This window comes from Drosophila nasuta, chromosome 3 (genome assembly GCF_023558535.2).
Source record: "Drosophila nasuta strain 15112-1781.00 chromosome 3, ASM2355853v1, whole genome shotgun sequence".
In the NCBI taxonomy this organism is placed as follows: Eukaryota; Metazoa; Arthropoda; class Insecta; order Diptera; family Drosophilidae; genus Drosophila; species Drosophila nasuta.
The window spans coordinates 3,498,504-3,523,992 of record NC_083457.1 but is presented as its reverse complement, the minus strand read 5'-3'; the positions used below and the strand labels follow the sequence as shown (position 1 = coordinate 3,523,992).

At 39.3% G+C, this 25,489-nt stretch overlaps 2 protein-coding genes across 3 annotated transcripts in view; both read right to left on the bottom strand.

The window, feature by feature from the left end:
* Positions 1 to 3,683: 3,683 nt before the first annotated feature.
* Positions 3,684 to 4,600, bottom strand: LOC132790628 (protein distal antenna-related). Of its 2 annotated transcripts, XM_060799231.1 has the most exons (3): positions 4,395 to 4,600; positions 4,183 to 4,332; positions 3,684 to 4,128 (listed from the first exon to the last, which is right to left on the bottom strand). In XM_060799231.1, the coding sequence occupies exons 1-3, from the start codon at positions 4,588 to 4,590 to the stop codon at positions 3,764 to 3,766; spliced, it is 711 nt and encodes a 236-aa protein (XP_060655214.1). In that variant the 5' UTR covers positions 4,591 to 4,600; the 3' UTR covers positions 3,684 to 3,763. The 2 variants fall into 2 exon arrangements, with proteins under 2 accessions (XP_060655214.1, XP_060655213.1); XM_060799230.1 differs by having other exon boundaries at positions 3,684 to 4,332.
* Positions 4,601 to 6,280: 1,680 nt separating this feature from the next.
* Positions 6,281 to 25,489, bottom strand: part of LOC132790627 (uncharacterized) — a 76,708-nt gene continuing 57,499 nt past the window's right edge. Inside the window, exons 5-9 of the mRNA XM_060799229.1 lie at positions 22,341 to 22,447; positions 19,842 to 20,015; positions 14,212 to 14,366; positions 13,801 to 14,080; positions 6,281 to 7,850 (exon numbers count right to left, since the gene is read on the bottom strand). Coding sequence (XP_060655212.1) covers positions 6,284 to 7,850; positions 13,801 to 14,080; positions 14,212 to 14,366; positions 19,842 to 20,015; positions 22,341 to 22,447 — 2,283 coding nt within the window. The 3' untranslated portion in view covers positions 6,281 to 6,283. The remainder of the gene's footprint in view (positions 7,851 to 13,800; positions 14,081 to 14,211; positions 14,367 to 19,841; positions 20,016 to 22,340; positions 22,448 to 25,489) is intronic.

Genomic DNA, 25,489 nt, shown 5'->3' with positions numbered 1-25,489 from the left:
GATTTTGGGTCATTATGCGCTCCGTCCCAGCTGCCGTTCCCTTTTTCGTCTACCGTCTGCCGGATTCACAATCAACATCCAACATCCAACAGGCATTTGGAGACACACATTGTTGCCGTCTATCCATTGTTGCTACTGTTGTCTTACCCTGTATTCCAGGCGACACTTTGGAGAGGCTTTGGCAACGAGAGAAAGTTACCAAGATCGAATTTCTATAAAGATATGAGTCTGTTACTATATACTAGAGTAAGTTCTAGTCGACCATAGTTATTTCTATTAATTTGTATTTAGTATGGTATATACTTGGGTTGTTTCTACTATGGTTCGCTTGGGGCACATGATTGGCAGGGCTTGTGTATTGATTGCAAAGTTTCGTTTATGACATGGCCCCAGCACAACACACAACACACAACAAATAAGATTTCTACCCGAAACTAATTAGCAACGGAATAGCTCATTTAACCCCTCGCTACCCTTACTTTGGCCTCTTCCCTGTTCAATCCGCAATCCTTTGCCTTGATTTTGTTTTTGCTTTCCACGCTCATGTGTGTTTGCCTTACGGCATAATTTTGTGCTCCATTAGCTGAATTGAAATTATAAACTATGGCCCATTAAATCTATTAATTACATAATATGCATTTTCCCATTAACTGGGTATATGCAATTTCATGCAACCCGGCCGCAGGTTGCGTAACAGACATGGCCATAAAAGCCATGAACATTTCTCTCGCAACCGCTTGAAATGTGGGTCAAGTAGTTTTCACCACTTAAATGAAGTAACCAATTCCAGCCCGCGGTTTTGTCGTCCTCTGCTTTCCGACTGCGAATCAACAAACTGCTGGATAGGATTTTCTTGCTTGCTGTTTTTGGTTACTCGCGAGTATTATTTTGAGCATTTTCTGGGTCATCGTCATTCTCGTCGTCGTCGGCGTCGCATAAATATAAATTGTATTGTTTCGAAAACTTTTTCCAGTTGAGTTTCGCGGCTAACGGAAAAAGTAGTTAAAGTTTTGTTTTCGCCACTAGTTTATTGCGTGATTTCCTTTGCAATGACTCAGCCCAACGAATAGGACAACTGAAGAATGGGCATGGAGGAGGCAAGGACTATTTTTCTCTCTCCTTCTTTTCCTTTGTCGACTGTCGGTTGAGTCAGTTGGAAGGTGCTAAAACATTTTGCCAAATAATTTACAGTTGTTGCCAGTGTATTTGTGTGGTTTTTAACAAGTTGTGGCTTAGTTTTCGCCATCTTCTGGCAATTCGGTTGGACCACATCCGGAAATGGAACTGTTGTCGAAGTGTGGTTTGCTTCAAGTGCAGACGTATTCAACTTGTTTAATATTAATGTGGAAATTCCTACAAACGTAGGGTGAGCGAAATCTAATTAGATTTTCGTATTATTTTTCGATTATTTGTTTTGACAAGCACATTTCGAAGTATATTTTCTGAAAATCGATTAAGGTACAAATTTGCATGCTAGAATGAAGTTTGGCCACTTAGATCAAATATTAACGGATTGGATAATTTGAAAAGCGGTTAGCACTGGGGTTCAAATCTTCGCTATGAAATAATACTCAAACCGCACTTAAAGCAATTTCATTTTGGAAAACTACAGCATTATTTTGGGCGCTGTCATGACCATTTATAGTTTGCACATCTTTGAGTCGAGTCATGCTGTAAACTGAGTCGCAATTGGCAACTGCATTGCAAACATTATGCACGTTGCCATTGACTGCAACGTGACCAGCAATTGTGCAGTGCTTCTGATCGGCCCTCGGGTGCTCGACGTTTTACATTTCCTGACTTTTGCCTGCCACTTCTAATTGCATTTTTACTTAGTGCACGACGCCAAAGTTTGCAGCGATTGTCACGTCCCTTGCCGAGCATTCTTCTCAGTCCCAAGACCACGGGCAAAACTTTAATTAAACGTGTTTGATTTATGACTTTTGTCGGCCAACTCACCGACCCACGAGTGACAGAGGGAGGAAGAGGGAGCTAGGAATGTCTGGGTATTTGCAACCACAATTCCAATTCGAAAGCTAAATGCGTTTATTTCCGTGCGAGCAAAACATAAAAGCTGAGCACCTTGATGGCAGCCACAGCTGCTCTAGGAGTCTGGGAGCGTAAGTTTTCCATGTGGCCTCCATTACCTTGATATACGTATTGTTTCCCTAGCCACAAAGCATTAACGTTGCATTTCTTCGGGCTTCTGGCCCAAGTCGAGCACTTCAACAAGTTAATCAAAGTTATAATGGAGCGAAAATGTTGCAAAGGCTCAACAATCTGGGTCGCAAATCCCAGCAGCTTACGTCTTAAATCAGGTACAGGCCACGGCGCAAATCTCTCGCTCAAAATTTTCCACGATAATCAACTTTGATAGGCCTTCAACTTGGGCACGGTCCCGGGTATCGGCATCGGCATCGACTTGCCCCAAAAGTGATTGGGCAAATCGCAAAAAATAAAATGGAAAAACCAACAACAACGGAAAATATTCTTGCTACATACTGCGGAGCCTCGCAATTTTCTTGAGCCGTCCTTTTTCCGCATTTTTTATGGTCTTGCGCGCAAAATGAAAATGGAAATGGAAAAAGTTTCGTGTTAAGCAACTTGCCGGTCGAATTCTTTTTTTTTTTTGGTTTTGTATTTGGTCCGATGAACTGTTGGATAATCGCCGACTGCTATTTTGGCCACAGCCTGTGGCTTAGTTGCCTTAGTTATCGTGGTTGGCCCTGGCCACTAAGCTGTCTGCCAGCACGACACTGAATCGATTTCCAAATGGAATCTACCGAGAAAGGTAAATATGAGAACGTGACCCTGATTAGCCTTCAATTATGTGTTTTATTTTATGTATCGCATAACGTCACTAATTCGTAAATTGTTACGGAATTTTCCCTAATGATAATTGGCATTCACATAATACAGATAGTGTAAAATGTTATATATGGTATTCACACTTTGTGTTAGCAAACTCTAACTCTAAAATTCCCAATTTGTGATTAATTCAGAAATTAACAGAAAAAATGTCAATGTGAAAAATGTAAAAATTATTATTAAATATGTAGAAATACAGATTGAAAAGTTAATTCCTTTTTTCTGTCACTCGACATTTAATTAGGGAAACTGTTATAATTCAAATGAATTATAAATTGCATTATTATAGCATGAAATCAATAGTTTTTATTTTTCTTTTTTTATGCGTTGCGAATCATAAAAATCTGATAATAACTAAAAGCGATTCGCATTCGTGATTGTAAAAAGAATTCAACTATTGCGACAACTAAAAACCAAAATATGAAATGAAAATATTTAATTTGTAAGTTTGTTTTTTTATATATTTTTTTTTGGATTTTGCTCTTGCTACTAAATAAATTTCACATTCAACATGAGCAATTAAAATGCGGCAAAGCCGCAAATAAAACCGCTTAATTACGTGACATCGTCCGAAGAAGAGGAAAGAGCCAGCGGCAGGACAACAACAAGGATAACTACAACAACAGCAACAATTTCAATTGGATATTTTGCATGACATGCAACGCAATGAAATAATAATATGGTTAATAAAGTCGGCCACATCAGACACGGATTCGGTTTTGCTGACTGGGATGGGAGGAGTTGGTTGCTCAACAGGCCCGAAGCCAATTATCACACTTATTTCGCTGCTAATTAAAATGCAATTATTTGCCTTAAACAACATAATCCCATTGACAGGCGTTTTATTTGCATACATATATATAGATTCGTACATAAATAAATCGATGGTTGGCTTTCACAGCACTGGCTCCGCTTCAGCTTCCGCCTCCATGCTTTCATCCTCGCCCTCCCCTGTGCCATCGCTATCATCATTTGCATCGATGTCGCCGTCGCCATCGCCATCGCCATCGACATTGCCATCGCCATCGACGTCGTCCTCGTCATCCTCTGCTGTAATGTGAAGTCGTGGCGCCACAAATCCGTTGCCACGCAATCGAGTTGGCGAATTAAGCTGTCGCTGCTGATTGGACGTGGATGGCGCCACATACTGCCCGCCATTGGCGACCACATTGCGACCCGCTTCGTCCACATAATCGCAGATGATCTGCCACAGCGACAGACGCTCAGAGGTGCCGCGCACGCGTGCTCGCAACGAGGCTGCTGTGGCAATCAGTGTAAAGTTTAGTATGCCTGCATTGAAGATGTGCAGCCAACCATTTAGCTGGAGCTGACTGTCTGCCGCCTGCTGGAAGAGCTGCATGGGCACTGGCATTGTCCCAGTCAAGGTCTTTCCCACTATTTGCTGCCCATTGTGATCGCGCTTCACGGGCACCTGTGAGCTTAGAATGGCACTCGGCGTGTTCTCTGTGCCAGCGAAAGGAAGAGAAGTTCTATTGGAGGTTCGAGTTGAGTTGACTGCAACTTACCCTCGAATGCCTCGCGTGCTTTGCGTTGATCGGCTCGCTTCACCCAACCACGCACCGTCGACTCCGGCACCCCGAGTTCCCGTGAGATGCCCGCCTTGGTTTCTCCTTTGCGGATGCGAGCGATGGCTCGCTCCTTGTCATCCATGGAGACCTTCACTCGAGGTCGCTTTCCCCTTGGCACAGTTGGTTCATCCATTGTTGACCTCAACGAAATTTGGAAAATAAAATTCTCTTTATTTATTTCGCGTTTTTATTTTTTCCGGATCGGATCGATGTCGACGTCGAAGTTCTACTGGCTGTTTGACAGCTCCTCGGACGATGGCTCAATGTGTATCGGCTGACATATAAATCTCTGTGGTTTGCGTTTTCTTCGCGTTTGCTCGCATTTGTTTTGCCCTGAGCTTTCTTTGCTTCCCCTTTTCTTGCTTTCTTGACAGTTGTCGCCCAGGGTCGCACTTCATAGCTGCACAGTGTTGCCAACTCCTCTCAATTGTCAATGAAAACTCACGGTATTTTTTTTTCCTTTTTGCTTTTGCTTTTGCATTTATTTGTATTTTCTTTTTTTCATACTTTCATGTGATTTCCTCTCAATTCTTACATTTAACTTTGACGTACATCTAAAATATGTGATCTAATTGCTATTTCTTTTCTTTTACCATTTTTCATTATTGTTGTGGGTTAATCTCTATAATACTTTGGCGCTTTGGAGCAGAGTTGCCTTTGGCGCAACTATTTCTTCTGGTCTGCTGATTTTACAAGCATTTGCAAGCCAACTTAAATATGGTTAACACATCGTTTTATAATATTTCTTTGGTTTTATACATTTGTATTAGTTTTTTTTTTTTAAATATAAATGAAAAGATTTGATCAGATTATAAATTATAGTACCAATCACTTAAAGCAAATATATTTTAGCTTTTCACTGCTCCAACGCCCTCTCAATTCGATCTTAAGTTTAGGTAATACGACTTAAATGCTACAGCCATTAAGGCTGAACTTTACAATTTGTTGTCTGTTTTTTTTACGGGATGTTTTCCAAGGTATTTTTTATCGGTTTCATGAGCAGCAAATCTCAGCCATTTTGTTTTGTGGGCAATTTTAATTTCCGATTCCCAACTGTAATGGAATTTGGTTACTTTGTTTATGGTCTAGGTAAATCTATGTGCAAAAAATATATATGTATATGTATATGTATTGTATATCGTACATTATATACATATAATATATAAAGTATGTATGCCACCATCTGTTCTATAATCCTGACAATTTGCCAATGATACATTGTATTTGATTTTTTTATGATATACATAATAACTAATAAAACCACCAACAATTTTTTTTTTATTTTTCAATATGAGTTTAATTTCCAGTTTTTTTTTTTTTATTTTACTTGTCTACCTTAATTAATATCTTGTTCATTATGCTTGTTAAACTATTCTCTCTTTTGTTTCAATTTTATTTGTAATTTCTTTTTTCAACAATTATCACGTGACAATTTTACGTTTACGTTTTTTTTGTGTTTAATTAATTTTGTTCTGGGCAGTTAATCATTTTTGTTCGTGTGTGTGTGTGTGTTTTTTAAACATTTATATGTACGAGTTAATATCGTATAATTATATTAATTAATATTCAATAGCTGTCACGTTGCGTTGCGTTCAGTGGGGGGAGAATTAGGGACTCGTACTTTCACATATAGAGCAGAGATTTAGATTGTAAAACTACTTACAAAGTGCAAATAGGTATTGCTCTAAGAGAAGTTGGAAAACGGATCCAGATTTCAGATTTCAGATTCCAGAGCTGCTGGCAGTGTGACACAACGTTCTCCTCTCTCTAATGCTCTAAAATGAACTGAGTGAGCTTTTAAAACATGGCTAAAATCAGAGATAACTCTAGTAATCCTCGTCCAGATGCTGCAGTCCTAGCTGCTTCGCCGTCCCTCGGCACATGCGTCGCAGGATGGCAATCAGCAGCGCAAACATCACACATAAACCGAGGGCGAGGAGCGAGAGTTTGCCGTAGGGCAACTCGCTGAGATCACGTCGCAAACAGATCTCGGGCGACTCGTCGTGTAGCACCAGCTGACTGTATTCGCCGGCGTGATGCAGTAGACCGAGCTGCTCCAGATTCCACTCAATGTGCCGCGTTAGTTGGGCCAGCGTCGAGGAGTGCGTCACATTGGGACAGTTGGCAATGCCATTGCAGAGCAGATGACGTGGAATGCAGACCTGCGTGTCGCCGGGACAGCGGAAGTCACAGCCGCCATCCTGCAATAGGGACGCGGCCAGACTACCATCGGGATTGCGCGGCAAGTGGAACAGCTCGGTCCAGACCAGTCGGAAGATGTTCTTGCCCGGCTGCCCATCTCCTGTGTACTGTATGAGCACCGGCAGCGGCTCCTGATCAGCGCCTGTAGCTCCCAGCTCAGCAGTGGTAAGAATGGGCAAATCCCTGGCCAGCGATATGTTGTCGGGGCAGACGACAAAGCGGGGCTCCAGTCGCCCAGCCAGATATACCTCGATCTTGGCACTTTCGCAACTTCGATCAGCGAATCGCGCCTTCTCCAGATTCAGCCACAAGTCCCGCTGAGCGGCCACCTTTAGCTCCCAGATGCACTTCTCGCGACGATAATGATGCTCAGGTGGCGCCATCGGTCCCGCTACCATGGCCAGTGCCTTCTTGTAGGGAAAGACGAGATCGCCGTCGGGCGAGGGACCCAGCGTGATGGGACCACAGAGCGGACCATGCGCAAATTCGTAAGTGGCCTCGAACAATGGATTGGGATTTTTGAAGTACGAGGTAATGGCATGCTGACCCTGCACAATCATCTCCAGATTCATCTGATCCGCCGAGGAGATGACACGCACAGCTCGGGGAATGTTGTCGCAGAAGCAAGCCAAATTGTTCTGGAACTTGTCGCGCTCCTCCCAGATCACCAGCTTGTCCACACGCTCCTCATGGCAACGAGTGCACGCATTGCTGTTGTATGGCAACTCCTTGAACGAGACCGAGTTCACCTCAATGATGGCCCTGGCATACAAACGACGATCCGTCACGAACTTGTACTGACAACGCACATCGCTTCCGCCGGTTCGTTTGAAGATCAGGGAGTTGAGGGGCGAGCGAAGGCGACCGCCAGGATGCTTCCAGGCGTACATGACTTCGTCGCAGAGGGTGTTGGGCACGGGGTCGCCGAAGCGGGTGTTGTTGAAGAAGTCGTAGTGCGCCCAGTAGTACAGTGAGCTGCCGCTATAGCTGCCAGTCTTCGAGTCGAATTGCACGTACAGCGAGGGACTTGTGCTGACGAAGTCCACCTTCTCCATGGGTCGCGAGAAGGTGTCGCAGAAGGTCTTGATGATGCGGGCCGGGTCCGCGTGATCCGAGTCGTAGATAGTCAACGATTCTCCGCAATCACCTTCATATTTCAGTATGGGCGATTCGATGCGATTGATGCGAAAACTGCCAAAGAGAAATTGAGAGAGAGCAAACGATGAGGCGAGCTGAAGATATGTTGATGTAAAGATGATATTTCACACAACCAAAGTCATAAAATGCGGGAACCCCACAAAACCCAGAAAGGCCTTTGGCTTTATGCCAAGCCAGCCAACCACAATTTGGCCAGCTTTCCCCACCCAAAACCGACCCAACTGCCGACTCCCGATGTCATCAACTTTGGCGTGCTGCGTCGTGGCGCAGTTTAATATAAATTCCAACTGGTAACAGGTAAAATCTCACTTTTTACTGCCACACGTTTTCTCGTTAGATTTCGCTTGCTGCATCTTGCTGCAGTTGCTGTTGCTGTTGCTGTTGCCGTTGCAGTGGAGAAAAATGAATGCAAATTGCTTTGCAAAAGCATTTTGGCAGGCACGTTGAAGCCAGCAAATTATTGCGAGGAATGTGCCTGAGCTACTGATGAACTCGCAACTTCCCAAACAAAAATATTGAATATAAAATACGACACCACTAAACGCAGATATTAGTCGTAAGTCTCGATACAAAAATAAGCTTTAAATTTCATCAAAATTCCCTATGAAGAAAGTTTCCTTAATATACCTTCACTTAAATATCCCTTTTTTAAATACAAACTTCAAATCTTTTTGGCTTACAATAATCTTCCAAAATCCGCAATTATTTAATTAGTGGATTAGTAAACAATCATTATATTTTCTAAACGGTTTTATTTTATATTTTTTTTATTAGTAAAGTTAAGCCTTATATAATGGCATGTTATATTTTGTTGGCATACAATAAATTCGTATCACTTTTCGCATATGTAAAAATAATATTTTGTAAAGTGTATATGTACATCAGTATTTTTTGTAAAGGAAGTAATTTAAAGTGAAATTTCATTATATGCGAAAATAGCAAATTGTGACTGGGAATAGCCTTTATGGCCAGCCTACAATATAATTTACAGTTACCGCGAAAACTTTTCCAATTACACTCATCCTCAGTTTTTTGGCTCGGATCCAATCTCCAACTATCTAACCAGCATTCAAGCATTCGTGTCGTAAAAATAGTTTACGTAACTATCGCACATTCATTCTGTTAAGCAGATTTCAAACAATTACATTGCCGCTGTCCAAAATATATGACATAATACAACATTTTATTAACCCACACAAAAAGTTACCAAATGTCAAAAGCAAGCGGGAAAGAGAACGAAAACGAATAGCAGCAAAAAGCAAACAAATCACCATTCAGACGGGCAGCAACAACAACTATATCAGCGAGAGGAGCGTAGCTTCACGACACAATTTCGTTTCATTTGTTTCATTTCATTTCATCCCGTCTCGTTTTGACTCGTTTCGTTTTCATTTTGGTTTCGTTTTTTTATGCTGCTCCACTATTATTTCGTTCTATTCATAATAGAGCAGAGTTACATTTTTGCACCGTCTCTCCCGCTCTCCCGCTGTCCCACTGTCCCACTCCCTTTGCCATTATCCTCTCTGCTGCTGTCACTCTCCCCATCATCTATACGTGCTTATGCCGTTATTCACGAACGCGACGTCGCAAAGTAAGCCTGACGCCCTGCGGCATGTCCTCATAATCCGTTTGCAGCCTAGTTCTGGCTATGCTGACTCAGTGGGGAGTTTATTCAGTCCGCCTTAAAATATGCAATGCAGCAGCAGCAGTTGGACTGAAACCGCTCCTCACCTCCCTCTGCTCCTCCAGGCTGATCTGGCCTGCTCTGCTCTGCTCAGTTGTCAGCTAACTGGGGAGTAACTGCTTAGTTATGTGCATATGGCAGTCAATTGGTGTCGTGTAGAGTCCTGCTTTAAGTGCGGGCGTCAGCTGATAAATAGCTGTAGCTTCCAGTTGTCCTCTAAACCGATTTATTACATACATTTATTGCAAATGGCAGCGAAACATCTAACCTAAATAGTATCATATTTCATTGGAAGTCTACTACTATATATTTTTTTGTTTTTTAAATAAATCAAAAAGATGTTTATCAAATTTGGTGTTGAAATAGTTGACCAAATAATTTATAAAAAACACATAGTCCTTTTATCAAGAATACATTTGAGAAATTATTGTCAAACTTATTTCAATCTGCCTAAATTTTAATGAAATGGTTTAAGACATCTGCTTTCATTTTCATATAGAATATTTATCATAATACTTAAGCTTCTATATTTTACTGCTTTACTATCATTATTCACTGTTTGATTTTGTTTATTTCGCTGTTCATCTATTACATAATGTATACTAAAAGTAAAGCAAACAAACTCAACGATATATGTGAGTAAATTTACACATTTAAACCTAGTATGAGAAATAGAGTAGACCAGAGTCTATTGCTTTTATAAAAAAAAAAACTAATAAAACAATTTGTAATTTTCTTTTTAACTTTTATAATATAGTATGTCTGACTTTCATCTGAACTGGAATGAATTCATTCGAATTAAATAAAAAATAATACTTAATAACAGTTATACTTAATAACAGTTAAACTTATAAGCATCTACAAATTGTATGTAAGTTGCTTTGCCTTTCTGCTAAACACCTAAAATAATTTTGCAGTATACTTTTAGGGGCATTGTAAGAGAATTGGCATGTCGACTAGCAATTCACCATTTAATTTCAATCATTTGGAATGTAGGGTGGACCAAAAACAAAAAAAAGAACAGTAGACACTCGTAGTTAGTATAGTATGAGTAGCAGAAGAAAGCCGAGGCATGACATGTTACTTAAATGAGCAAGTTTGTTGGAAACAATGTCGACAGTGTCTAGACTTGCAGACTTGGGCCAGGCAGCAGCCGTGTGGCAACAGTAGCAACAGTTGAGGCAGCCAAGGAGTGTCTCTCTCACATGTAAGTGAAGCTCTCAAGGACTGGTGGGAGGCAGGCAAGGATAGAAAGGGGCTACGTGGAGGGTTGTGCAATTGTTGTCGTGGGCGTTGCAACAACTTGAATGAAGTTGGCAGCAAGCAGCAGCAACAACAACAACAACAGCAGCAACGAGAAGTAGAGTCGTAAAAGGAACAACAACAATTTTGCGCTGCAAAGACAAAAACTTGAGCTGAAAGTACGAAAATTGAGCACATCTCACGCAGTTTCCCATTGCATTTTTCGTCTACTATTTTGAACTTTTCGCTGCTTTTGGACAGTCACTGTTCACATGTGTTTTCCCCCCTCTCACCACCTCTCTCTTACCACTTCTCTCTGCCCCTGTTTGTGCACTGTAATCACGCAATCATGTTGCCCACTTCTAAACTCTTAATGGCAATCGGTGTAAACGTGCGCACAAGTTCTCCATGCGCTTGGATTTAGTTTCGTTGCCCTGCTTTTTGTAGGTGGACATAAATATTTATCTTTTGGCAAAAACTTGTTTGATATTTTACTCTTCATGTGTGAATGCGTGTGTTGGCTGTGTGCGATTGCCTGTGTGTGTGTGCGTGTATGTGTGTGAGTGCATCTCTGTCCCTGATGTTTGTCATGCACACAGTTTTCTTTTGCAGTTTTTAGCCAAAAACTTGGCAATGTTTTGCAACATTTTGTGCATAAATTATAAGCTTGCAACATGGTCGAATTCTCTGCTGCAATTGTTGTTGCGTTACATTGCGAAAGTTGAAGGTTTCTATTTTGACAACTTTAGGGGCGAGGTTTCAACTAAAGTATTGCTTTTGGTTCACAATACTGCAGCGAGTTCCGCTGTGCCAGAGATTGTCGAGAAAACAAGTTACATAAATGAAATGGAAAACTTACGAGTGTGTCTCTTATCTTTAACAATTGTTCGCAATTGATAGATATAGTTCAAGTACCTAGCAGTTATCCTGCAAAACTAGTACAATGTAAATAAAACTGAATAAATTAGTTACTCAATTAGGAGTCTCCAATGTTTTAGCTTGGAATTTATGAAATAGTTGAGTCTGAGATTCTCATTACATTTCCAATTTTATTCGATATATTTATAGGACCTTAAAAATGAAAGAGTCGATATTAAGTATACGGCGATTAACTTATTAGTTTATTTCTAACTCACTTAATTTATAGGTAAACTTCCTCCCTCTTAAAGTATTTTATATAAAATACTCAATATTATCCCAACTTAATTTTTTTTTAGAAAAGTTTGGGTAATTTATCAGCAGTTTCATAGTTCCGACCATTGATTCATTTGAATATATAAATTTATTTAAACTGTTAGCAAATAATATAAATAATAAAAAAATATACCCCGTTTCTCACTCAAATACGGGGTAAATATTTGCAGTTTTAAGCAAAATAATCCGCTCGTCTTATAATTTACTCGGGTTACAATAATTGGACTAAACTTGTTAACAACTTTTCCAATAAAGTCCTTAGCTCTATGCGTCATAGATATCGCAAGAAGAGTTTGCAAAACTCAACTACGCTCTTAAGTTTAAGCCCTGTTTACTCTGCAGTTCACCCTTTTGAATGGATTCAATTCGAGCAAGCAAACCAAAGCAAACCAAACGAAGCAAGCATCAATGATGCCCCCCAAAATGTCAAAGCATCAAAACTTTTGCATAGTCTTAGGGGATGAGACTAAGCCAGACGATCCTTTGCCTGGGACGAGATTCGCAATGAAGCTGGCAAAAACCGCAGCACAATAAAATATTTCCCTATCCTATGAATAGGCGCATTGCATTGCGAGGGAGGGAGGAAAAGCGGAGAGTAAAACTGCAAAGCACAAACTGAAAACTGGAAGCAGAAAACTGTAAGCTGAAAATGCACGACCATTGCCGACACTTGGACAAAAGTTCAGAGCCCGGACTCAGACACAAACAACAGACCGGCAAGGAGAAGAAAGTGGGGACAAAGTAAAAGATATAAAGAACAACTTCAACTCGACACGTTAAATTAAAATGTCACATAAATCTTTGCGGCAAATTTCATTAAAATACGCTTACAGCATAGAACGCAGCGCCAAAATGGATTGAAGCTGGAGTGGCAAACCAAGGATCGGGGAATGCGGACTTTTGTCACAATGGGGATGAGATGAGGGGGGCAAGGCGAAACCGCTTGCAGGCATCCTCCGTTGCCGCAAAACTTTACACTTTACACTTTAAGTGAAATGTCGACGAGGGCGACGGATTTTTGGGCCAAAAGACCCTCGAAGTCACGCCTCTTTTTTGTCCAGATATATTTACAATATAACAGACTTTGGCCCCGACTATGTTATATGTGTGTGGAACCGAACAATGGGGGAACAATGGCAACAGGCCCAGGGGCGGCTCAAAATTGTAAATGATGTCGGGCAGAACAGCTACAAAGAACTAAAGCGAGGCGTTGTTGCACTTTTCTGAATTGGAAAAAGTAAAAATGTGTGTGTAAGTAAAAGATTATATATAAATCTATTTAGGTCTATTAAACAACTTTAAGTATTTAAGGGAACTAAGAGTTTGAAATTTCTATATGTCGAAGTGCACGACGCAACTAAAAACAAATAAGTTGTGCTACCAATGTTTTCTCGCATATATAGTTATTTATAAACGATCAAAAACAAAAAAATTATAAAAAACAATTTGTGTGCTATTTGATGTTAAATTATAATTCGAGAATTTGTAAATTGGTTTTAATTCAAATCTTCTTATAATCGGACTATGAAAATCCTAAAGCATTTTAATATTGTTTCCGCTTTAGACGAAATTAGGCGTATTTGTCCCGTATTTTTTTAACCCCTACAAAACCCTATTCCACTACAATATACATAGAGGATTCCCGAAAATTTGGTTGGTTAGATAAAAATTGAAGAAAACAAAGTTGGTAAACTGATTAATATTCTTAAATGAAAGGCAACTAATATAAGGAGATTTGAACTATCCCTATTTAAGTTTAAAAATTTGCCATGAAATGTGTTCTGTATTTTGAATAATTCCTCAGTTGCCAGGAAAAATGTAAAATGCAAATAATTTAAGGCATTTAAAATGTGATATGCTTACCTCGGGAAATAGAGTCGCACGATTTCGCCAGGATGTCCTTTAATGTGGTAGCTGCAGGAGGTGTTTGGCGGATACCAGTGGGCAATACTGAGGAAGATGCCCTCGCTGGCGCTGCTGTCCTTCAGCGAATCGGAGCTGAGCAACCAATCGCAAACGCCGTGCTTGATTCCTGCGGTCTCCACATGGCCCGGCCAGTTGCCAACGTTGAAATGGAAACCCGTATTCAGCAATGGCCCCGCCGGTGATGTAACAAACTCCACGTACATGTATTGTGATGTGCCTGGAGGCGAGAGAGAGAGAGAGTACGGAGAATGATTGGCAAAGTGGCTTATGGCATGGCATGCTCTGTGGTCTATAGTCTACGGTGGTCTATCAGGCATTCGCCGACGGCAGCGTGCCCTTTGTACTTACCAATAATGCTGAATGGGAACTTGCCGAGGCCACAAAATTTGCCTATCAGCGGCGAATGCTCATCGCGTCCATCATAAACGGCCAACCAGTCGTATGGGCAATGCTCGTTGCCCGATCCGATGGGTCTGATGGGACAGGTCATCACGTTCTCGCATCTATAGAGAGAGATATAATATTGATGAATTACAAATGGTAGTTGTGCACTTTAAAATACTTTAAATTCTGCGAGTAGGTTAATAACCTTTGCTGCATTTGTGGTGCGCGTCAAAAGGTAAATCTAATTTGTGCCTTGACTTCACGGTTTTCAAAGAGCAGCGAACACAATTTCAAGTGCAGAGCGCCCGAGGCAAATAGAATAAAAAAGCGAGTTGAAATTGAATGAATAATTGCTCGTCCAACAGCTTTTAGTGAAAAGATGAAAGAGTTTAAATACGAAGAGAGGGATGTAAGCCGGAAATGTGTTGAAATCTTTATCTAATCAGTGAAACATGTGAAAATACACAAACAACTCCAAACTTATTTGATGTTAGTTTAGACCCCTCCCTTGTCCCTTGCCTACGCCGTCCATGGCATTCACTTCGAAAGTGCACATACAAAAAAAAACGAGAACTGCAACTGGTCTGTCCTGAAACATTTTCTAACCATTTTCATACCCTTCATGTTTAGGTGAAAGGCTGCTTGATATGATTGTAGTAGTCGAAAGGATTGACTGACTGACTAGGCAAATAAGTTCTATAAACTTTATAGACTATGTATTAGATGCATATTATTAATAATGATCCTTTCTAAGTTATTTATTATTATAATTATTTAAATGATGTAACAGAATATGTTATGCTTTTTTTTAGAGAAAAGCTATAATAAATAATTATTATCAAAACTACCATGTATTTAAAATACAATTTAATTAAATTATTAAAAGCCAAGAATGAAAAGTTTCATTATTTTAAAAAGAAAATTAAATTTGAAAATTATAATAAATAGTCGAAAACTTAAATAGATTTATATAAGAAAAATGGCGTAGCAACAAAAATAATGTATAAATAAATCTAAATAAATAAAATAAATGTAAATAAATCTTTGAAACGAATAAATTATTATTATTCCGACAGTTATCAAAAGAAGTTCATAAGAAACTTCAGCAATTGACTTCACTTTATTTTATAAAATTGTACAACAGGTATTTCAAAGTTGAGCATACCCTGTTGCAATATGCTTTCTATTTTTTTGTTGTTCGTCATCTCAGTCCGAGCATAACCCAGACAAAGTGACCTTTGCAAAGTGATTCACTCTGTTTTCAGCCATTGACGAGGCCCCTTTTAGCCATCCATTTGTTGGCAATACAATTTGCTTGAAGGCGTCGAAATTCGAGGCAATTTAAAAGGCAAACGAACGGACTTTTACCTGTTTGTGAGTGTGAGTGAAGTTTCTAATTGAAAGCCAACTTTGGCAATTATGTTCTCTCGACCTTAATCAAATGCGGGCCTGAAACTGGCCATGTGATTGAAAAAAAAAAGAAATCTAAACTAATTGACAATTTATTGAGCCTTTGAATGATTTCCGTAAAAACTTTGAGAGCGAAAAACTTGATCAAACTGTGACTGTAACTGTAACTGTTTCTATTAGCCAGACAGTTGTTCGGTTTGCTTTCGATTCGTTTCAGTCAATTTAATCACTTTGTCAGCAAGTTTCCTCTTCAGTTCGGTGCAGGGGGGCTTGCCTAATCTAACTTATTGATAATAAATGCGTAGGGCAGAAAGTTGATTATTTTGACAGTCTCTCTCTTTCTTTCTCTCTCCATGCCAAAGTTGGTGGCTGGCAAAAGTTTTTGGCCAACAGACATATCAAAAATAACTGACTGGTAATAATTTCGGCATATTAAAAAACTTTTTTCTCGATGACTTTTGCATTTATTTCGCCTCGCCTCAACTGTATCCCAAAAAAGTTTCACTCAACTTTTTTTCCTATGCGAGTGTTTGCAAGTTTGTGTTTGGTTGGCAAAAATGCTGTGCTGGCAAAATATTTGTTGTGTTTGCCACGCAGAAATTAGAAAAATGTTTTGCAAAACTGGCATTGCCCATTGCCCAGGTCCAATAAACTCAGCTGATTTATAAGGGACGCATACAAGCAAGGACAAAGTTGCCGCTGACTTGGCATAAGCACCTTCATATCGATGGGACTTGGCCTTAAGATTCGCCCAGACACCGACACAGACACACGGACTCAGGCTCGGACTGAGACTGGGACTAAGAATGAGAGTGTGTTTTATGAACTGGATTTGAGTGAGCTTTGGATGTAATGCTTCTATGGACTAGACTGATTGTTTGCCAATAGTTTCAAACTAAACTGAAACATACAATAAATCATTCCTGAAAATTTGTTTGGTCACATAAAAGATTGTAGAAGTTGTGCAATGGTTTTAGTTGCTTTGACTGGTATATTTAGTACTCTTAAGTAAATTTGTATGTAATAGTATACCGATATACCAAATGTCACTTTCAGCATATTTCTGTAATGTTTCGATATATTATTTTGGTATTTTATTTTGGTGTATTTAAAGAATAATACTGAATTATTTTTGCTTTTATTGAAAACGCGTGGCGGATATCTCACAGTCAATATACCAAATACATATTCAGTATTATTTCAGTATATTAGTTTAGTATCCTTTAAGAATAATACCGCACTGTTTTGCTTTTAGTATTTTTATTGGTATGTGTTAGTGACTTTATTGGAAACAGGTGGCAGCTATCTCGCAGTTGATACACTCGACTGTAGCTTTCTTACTTGTTTTCTTTGTAATAACAAAGTACAACCTTCATAGTTTCAGACTGAACGCCGAAACACAAATAAATGAAGCTAATATCTTAATTCCTGAGCTAATTAAATTTACTGAAAAATATTTTATGGTAATGCTTGCAACGTAATGTCAACAAATTGAACACATAAAAAAGCCGAATATGCTTTTAAATGTTGTCAAATAATGTGACTAAGCCGAAATTACATTTAATCTGTCCAATTATTGAAATAAATATTTTTGTATTGATTTCCATTAGCCATTGAAATTGGGGATATTTCAAGTAAATCCTTCACATATTTCAAACATTATGCAAATAATCCTTATTAAAACTTGAAAGCATATGCAGTATACATTTTCAAATCTCTAATTAATTCGCATGCCGACAAACTTTGGGGTTAACTTTACGGTTAGTTTGTCGAGTGAGTTGACTGAGTAGACAGAATTTTAAGTGTATTGCCCCTCCAACCCCCACCCCAACAACGACCCCAACCAAACATCATTAATGGCATTTGAGCATTGAAACCCTTTTTGGCTTTTGTCGAAAAACATTCGATTAACTCGGTCGCTGTTGCTGCTGAGTTTGCCATTAGCTCGTTTGTAGCGTTTGTTTGACTAATCCTTGCAGGCACGCCTTCAGTCTGTCTCTCTGTCTGTCTGTGTGTCTGTGTGTCTGAGTGACCCGTTCATCGGCCGGGTGGAACAACTTAGACTTGCAAATTAATACGCACTTAAAGTGGATTTTCAACTAGTCCGAAAAGCGTGTTTTCTCAACTTCTCGATGTATCTTCTTCACTCGCCTCGCATTCCAGCACAAACGTTTTCAACTCTTCGCTTTTCGCTGTCAAAGCTGGCAGTTTGACATGCCTTCGTGCTTGCTCTCAAAAGGTAAATATTCAAATTGAATCTATAAAAATAAATTGAATGTTGCTTATCTAATTTCAGCTCAGAAGAGCCAAGAATACGTGCAGAGCGCAAAAGAGACTGAAATATGCTGACTGGCAGTGGCTCTGGCATTTGCACATCAAACAGCTTTAAGATACTTAGACACTTTTTCTGCCCATTTGCAAAGTGCCCCTCACAGTGAAGTGTTAAAAGCAAGACGACTCCCCTCACACGACTCTTCGCTCTTCGCCGTGTTTGCTGTTCCATTGAAGCCCTTTCAGTGCAATGATAAAGCAGAAAAGGGGCGAAATGTTTAATGACCGCCCGCAACGTTTGTGAAAGGTCAGTGAATGGCAAATGCAAATTGTAGTCGACACAGACACAGACACAGACACAGACACAGACCGAGACACAGACACATGTACAGAAAGAGATACTCCAAACAGGTAAATTCAACGGAGGGGTTAAGTGGGGCAGGACTTGGGGGCTCAGCCACTTGGGCAATTTATAAAATATTCAAGTTGAGATTTAAGCCCAAAGCACAGATGGCATTCTGCAAGTGTCCCCAAAGAGCTGCTAATACTCTTCCGAGATTTCACATTCATGGAAATGTTTTTTTTGCCAACTTAAATCCAAAACAAAAGCCAGAAAGAAGTTAAATATTTAGTTGCAAATATGTTTAAAATGCATTTTTCAATTTCATTCGATTTTTATACCCGGTACCCATAGGGTAGAGGGGTATTAAACTTTGTAACTGCTAGTAATGTATAAAACCGCCATAAGGAGGCATCTCCAAATCCATGAAGTATATATCTTGATCAGCGTCAACACCCGAGACAATATAACGATCCATCAGTGTGTCTGTCCGTCTGTCTGTATGAACACCTAGATATTAGAAACTAGTAGAGATAAAGGTATAATGTTTTTCGATATCACTTGTTATGTTTGCACGCTGATCAAGTTTGTTTCAAATTTTTGCCACGCCTACTTCCGTCCCCGGAAATCAATAAAAATCTAATAACACGCTTAATTTTGAAACTAGAGCCACAATTTTTGGTACACACAATAATAACTAAAGTCTTTATAATTTTTGAAAGAAGTTATTCCTGTAGAAGTTATTTAAAATATATATGTGTATGGGGAAAAACACCTTAAAAACTGGTTCTAAAATCTGGTATATTTTACACTTTACTGTATATTTTGAAAGTAGTACTGTATAAATATAGCAAAATAACATTCGGTATATTTTTAGAATTGTTGTCGTAAATACATGGGTAACGGGTATTTCACAGTCAAGCACACTCGACTGCAGCTTTCTTACTCATTCATTCATTTAAATGGCATTCTTGTTAACTTTAAGTTGTCTTGAGACAATTTCATCATTTTCGCATTAATAATAGTAAATCAACAATGACTGCAACTGCAAATCCTTGAGCCAGGCAATTCGAACGTGGGCAGATAGAAGTGGCAGCCAGGAGAAAGGACTCAGGAGTTGTCACGGTAATGTTGATGCGACAGCAACTGGGACTCTGATTGCGACTGCAACTTTGACTGAGAATGCAAATGGAAATGGAAAAGCTGTGTTGGGAGTCGGATTGGGTGTGTGACATGTCGCCAGCGTTTGCCATGAAATTGGTGCCAATTTTTCCAGAGCGCTCTGTCAAATTGTCATTGTCAGCATGCCAAATGCATTACAACAACGTCGATGGCACAACACACGTAATGTTGACTGTTCGCCAACAACACAAAAAAAAGGTCTGAAAAAATATTGCTAACATTTTCGGAATTGCATCGCTGCCATCGTTGTGCCAAAATGACAAATTACAGGGTGTTAAACTTGGCGCTAATTTCTCTCGCCAATTTCCAAAATTTGCATATGCCCAGAGAATGTCCAACGAGTGGAAACTCCCGCTCTCACTCTCTCTCTCTCTCTCTCTCTCTCGCTTACCTTTGACCATCGACCGCAAACTGTTCGTTCTGCAGATATAACTTGATGTACGGCTGTCGAGTGTGCAGCTTATAGCGGCAGTTCAAGGCTCGAGGATACAGTCCAGGATACGCCGGAGACTGAACGTAGCAGGTCTGCAGACGGCAGTCGCGATATTCACGTTCGCAGTACGAACTGGAAGATAAAGAAATACAAATGTTATATTAAAATTGTAATTAAATTTAATTTTCTATTTTTTGGATACTTTTCGTTCTTGTAGCTTTTGTTCCTCTCCCTGGTCGCCACATTAAATGCCGTCAATAAATGTCGCCAATCTCTTCTCCAAATCTTGTATTCTCTATCCCCACTCTCTTTCTCTTTCACTAGTTTTTCCTCTTGGGCACAAATCCAACAAATTAATCGCTGGAATTGCCTGGCAGGCAGTCAGGCAGGCTGTTAGACACTCGAGGGCAGACGGACGGACGGAAAGGGCATCGAAGAACAACAAAAGCAGAAAATTGTGTTCACTGATTTGGAAATTCTTGAGCAGTTTCCTTGCCTTGCCTTCCATGCCTTCCAGAGGCAACCTTGTAAAATTGCTCTTGAATTACAAAAACAACTGTAATATTGTAAAGAAAGCCGTGCGTATAATTTTCAATTTGTTCAAGTCAAACAAACGCATTGCCAGGGTTGTCACTCCGCTGCGAAGTTTGCCTAAATATGATTACCATTTACCATTGTATTTGTGCTCTAAATTTCAACATTCTATTTCGCTTTTTATTTCCATTCCCATTCACATTCACCATTCATTTGCTTGTCGTTGGCTTCCGTAGACTACCCTTTAAATGGAATTTAATAAAGGGTGGCTTACTTTTAAATATAATCATAACTATATACATATTTACAAAAATGTTCCATTTAAAGTGAAAAAACATACCAACATTTTTTTTTAAGTGCAAATAAATCTTTTAGCTTTTGATTATTATTTTTTTAGAGCTAAGAATGATTTTGAAATTATTCTTCTGTTTTAACACAATAGCAAAAATTAATGAACTCGTACAAATACATTGTATCGTAATACACAAAAAAGTTCCTGAAATCAATTTAATATAACTTTTACTTATTTTTAACTTAACTCTTACATTTTTTTTTATTTATTTTAAAAATTAAAATTACACTTTTCGCCAGAGAATTGCCCATATTTACTGTTATTAGTTCTGACTATACAACTGTGTCATTCCCTAATTTATCAACACACAATCTAAAGGGTAAGAGCTGGAAGGATTTACTTTGAACAACATTTTACCATCCAATAAGGTTGGTGTTTTGAAATATTTTTTGATTAAATTCGCTGCTTGCCATTTTCTATAAAAAAAACTTGAATCAAAATGCGTGTCAAGCTGCTTGTTTTCAAACAAAATAAACTGTTTTAGTCTGGCGCATTTCATTTGAATAAAATGTTTCTAAAGAGTATTTATCTCGTTGAGCTTCTGTTTGTTTACTCTTGTAGCTGGGTTAGGTCGATATCGCTGCGCGTGACCACAGAATTAGCATAAAAATCATATTGGCCATGTGGCGTTGTTGTTTTGTTTGTATTTGTATTTGCTTTAGCCATTGGATTGGGATTTAGTCTGGAATTCAATCCCCATGCCTAACTGTCTGTTCTTTTTGTCTGTTTAAAGTGTCGAAACAGTTCAATACGATTGATGAAAGGCAGCTTAGAGTCATACTTAAAGAGTGAGATATTCGCTTTAATAATACGCTAAAGTTGCAATCACAAAATGCTAGCAGAAAAGTTGTACTTTGTATGCATAAAATATTCGCTGAGATACTAGAAATGTCTTTGCTCTTTTGCCTTTGCCAAATTCACATTCCATATAGCAATGCTCAAAACTTGCAACTTATTTTATTAAGATAAAAGTTAGACGACGTCGTGGAAAAAAGCGAGCGAAATCAAATGAAATTTAATGTCTGCAAAGTTTTTCGGGATAACTGAATGCTCATTTTGCTGTCTCCCACATTTCCCAAGCTCCCAGTTTGTTCAGCCTGTCGCGAGTTTACGTTGCCGCAGTGCCGCCTTGCCACGCCCACTCGTAAATTGTAATTCAATTTTATGCGACCTTCTGTTGCCGCATTGCCAGCATTCATGTCCCGCTCCGCGTCCTTCGCATATGATTATGGAATGTCCTCTTTACTTCTTACTTGGGAGAGGGGAAGGACAACTCTCGAAATTGTCAAAGACATCGCTGCCTTCAAAAACCACTCAAGTTGCGTGCAACATAATAAAATTAACTTAACGCATCGCTGGCTACAAAGTAGTAACTGTCAGTTGTCAGCCACGCCCACTGCCAACCCACCGTCTCATCCTTCGGGGACATAAAAATGAAGCACAAAGGCGCTAAACATTATCGATAAGCCAAGGGGGGTCACAGCGGGCAGTCTTTCAGTTCGTATCTGATTTCATTTCGCTCTCTCTCTCTCTCTCTCTCTCTTTTGTTAAAGTTCATTGCGTATACGCACCCTTGCACAACTTCGCCACGACGATTTGGATACAATTCCGGATGCTGGCCATAGCGCAAATAGACTTCGGTTTGTTGCTCGGCGCGTGAATCGAATGTGAAGTAGGTCTGCAAAGAGAACAAAGAACACAGAATCAAGAATCAAGCTAAATGAGTTGAAATCTATGCGTGTTTAAGTAAAGTTGCCGTTCTCCTCGTTAAGCACTACGCAAATCACGTATACGCACTGCTGTCCAATGCCACGCTAAACTGCATGCCATTAGTAGCTATACGATGCCTACCTACTTGATGAATTTCGTCAATTTCCCGCTGCAGCGCCAGACAGACAATTGCACCGCCTCCTCCCCCCGCACCTACAGCACTCCCTCGCCTTCTTCTCAAATTTGATTTTGCTGTGCGTTAGTCTGAGATGAAAACATTGTATTTTGTGTGTTCGCCGTTGTCAACCGTTGTTTGGCTGTTTGCCAACGCAACACGTTCCACTCTTGTTCGCTGTCTGGCTCTACCTTCCCTTTGGCTCATCATCATCATCATTATCGTCTAACCTGACCCCTTTTCTGGCCCCTATTCTGGCCATGCACCTCATCAGCACTAATGACGCAGCTGCATTGACGCAAGCCCAGCAGCTCTTCCGTTGCGTAACCCCAGTTGGAAAATCAAATACACGATGATGATACCAGATATCAGATTACTTTCTAGACCTGACTTTATTTCAATTCTGATAAGCTAACTGCAAAAATGAATACCAAATCTCAATTATTAACTTTTATATAAGCCAACTCTTAATATAGTACAAACCAGAAATTTAGAATATTAAGCAGCTTTGTAAAGTAATTGGAGTAAATATTTATGTTTTGTTTTGTATCAGATTTTTCGGTAGCATTAACTTAATAGTACTAAATAACAAATATAAAATATGAAATCTTATACTTTTTCGGTACTTTAAACGTTTCAGAGATTAGAATTTCCTTAATTATAAATTGGTTCGAATTTCCGATTTCATCAATTTAATTTCACTATAGTTTAAAAAGAATGAGTGTTATTAATACTGCGTAGGCACGTAACTAAAAACAACAAAAAAATACATACTTTAAAACAATTTTGTTTTGCTTTAAACAATTGACAATGTTTGAATCTTAATTTAAGATTTTTCCTTGCGGATTTAATATTGAAATTTTTCATTCTTGAAACAATATTATAATCTTGAATTTCCATATACAATTTTTGTAGAATTTTGATCTTGATTTAAGATTTTACTTTCTTGGTTCAATTTTGACTCAATATTTTATTCTTGATTTTAGCAAGTTTTTTCCTTGCTACAGAAATATTTAAGACTGTCATATTTTGCTTGAAATACAAGTTTCAAACAAAAATACATATTAATTTTTCAAATGGATTTTCATTGAGTTTGTGACTTGCTAGAGGATTAAATGACAGAAATTCTGATCAACAAAAGTCAACAAGAGTTGGTCAATAATATTAATTACTGTAAACTATGAATTAATTTAATATTTACTAACTATAATGTAATAATGATTGGTATTTTATTGGTATTTTCTGATAATTGAAGGCTAGAATTATAAACAGCAAATATCCAGTACATTAGAAAAGAAAGGAAGTTTAAAGTTCAAGAGAGCATTATTTTAAATTTGCATTGCAGAGAACATTTAAAATGCGTTAAGGATATCAAATCGATAGTTGGAGACCAGCAGTATCTTGTTGCCATAATCGCAATATATAAGTAGAATATATTCCATTTTATTGACAATTATCTGTGCATCGCCATCGTTATCGTCATCCTGCTCATCGTCATCATCATCATCATCATAATCCGTTGGAGCAGAGATGTGGCACTGCGGCAAGTCCTGCTCGGTGCATGCAATATGCAGCATGGTGCATGCAGCTCACAGCTTGGTACTTGGTACTTGGTGCGTAATGCACATGTCAATATTAAATGCGTTACCGGCGTCAATGACGTTAGCGCCACTTAACGATGTGAACAATGGCAGCAACGCAGTCGAAGGACGACCTGAACCTAGACGTGGACCTGGTTGGTGGCCTTTCAGCCAGTCACCAGTCAGCAGTCAGCAGTCAGGGGCAGCTGTTACGTGCATGGGCATGCCTCGAAAACTGTCAAACGCCGCATGGATGCCGCATTCCCCACTCATATTTGCCGCATTATACGACTTTCGATGCATTGAATATTCGTGAAATGCGAGAGATGATGCTATGGATGATGATGCAGCATCGACAGCAGCGATTTCGTTGTCATTAACTGTGCCCCAAACAACAACGTCGTCTCATTTTAATATGGCGAATTTTCGGGGTGCGAATAAATTAAAAAATCATTCAGATTCAGAGTCAGATTCGTTTGTCAGGCAATTTATTTTTGATTTATTCGAATTGAAATAATGTTAATGCCAAATTGTTTTTAGTTGCTTTAACTTTTTTTTTGCTGTACTTTCACTTCGCTCATTAAATTGTGAACGTGGCAACGTTATTACCTGCCAGGGCTCTATTATTTTTATTTATTATCATGGATGATACTGGCACTCTTTCCTTCTTTCTTTCTTTTTTGCGATGCCCTGCAACGTAACGCATTTTCCAGCGCATTCGCGCAAAATAAGTGGCAGAAATGTGTTCAGACGAGGAAAACTCTGGCAAAATCAGCGTGGCAAAAACAAAGCACATAACGCCCCCAAGTCTGCCAGCCAACCAGCCAGCCAGCCAAACCAAGCCAACTTCAGGCAGCGAGACGGGACGAGTTTTCATAAATATTTATGACTCCATTAAGGTGTCCATAAGACACTCTGGAGGGCAGGAGTTGAAGCAGCAGCAGCAGTCTATCTCCTAGTTTAGCTGCTGTGTTGTGTGTGTTGTGTTTGCGCTTCATGCAACTTGTAAGCTGCAGCATGGAGTTAAGCCATCAACTGAACTGAATGCAATAAGCTAAGCAAAGAATCGGCTGCTGGAGCTACTGAAGTCACTCAAGATGGAGATTGGAAACAGAAAAACGCAGTAAAACAGTTTGACTTTATGGCAGATTTGCTATATCGACACAGCAGCAACATAATAACTTCCGGATAGATTAGCGTATCAAATAACTTAAAACAATACTTTAAAACTCCTGCAAACTTTCCTTTAATTTGA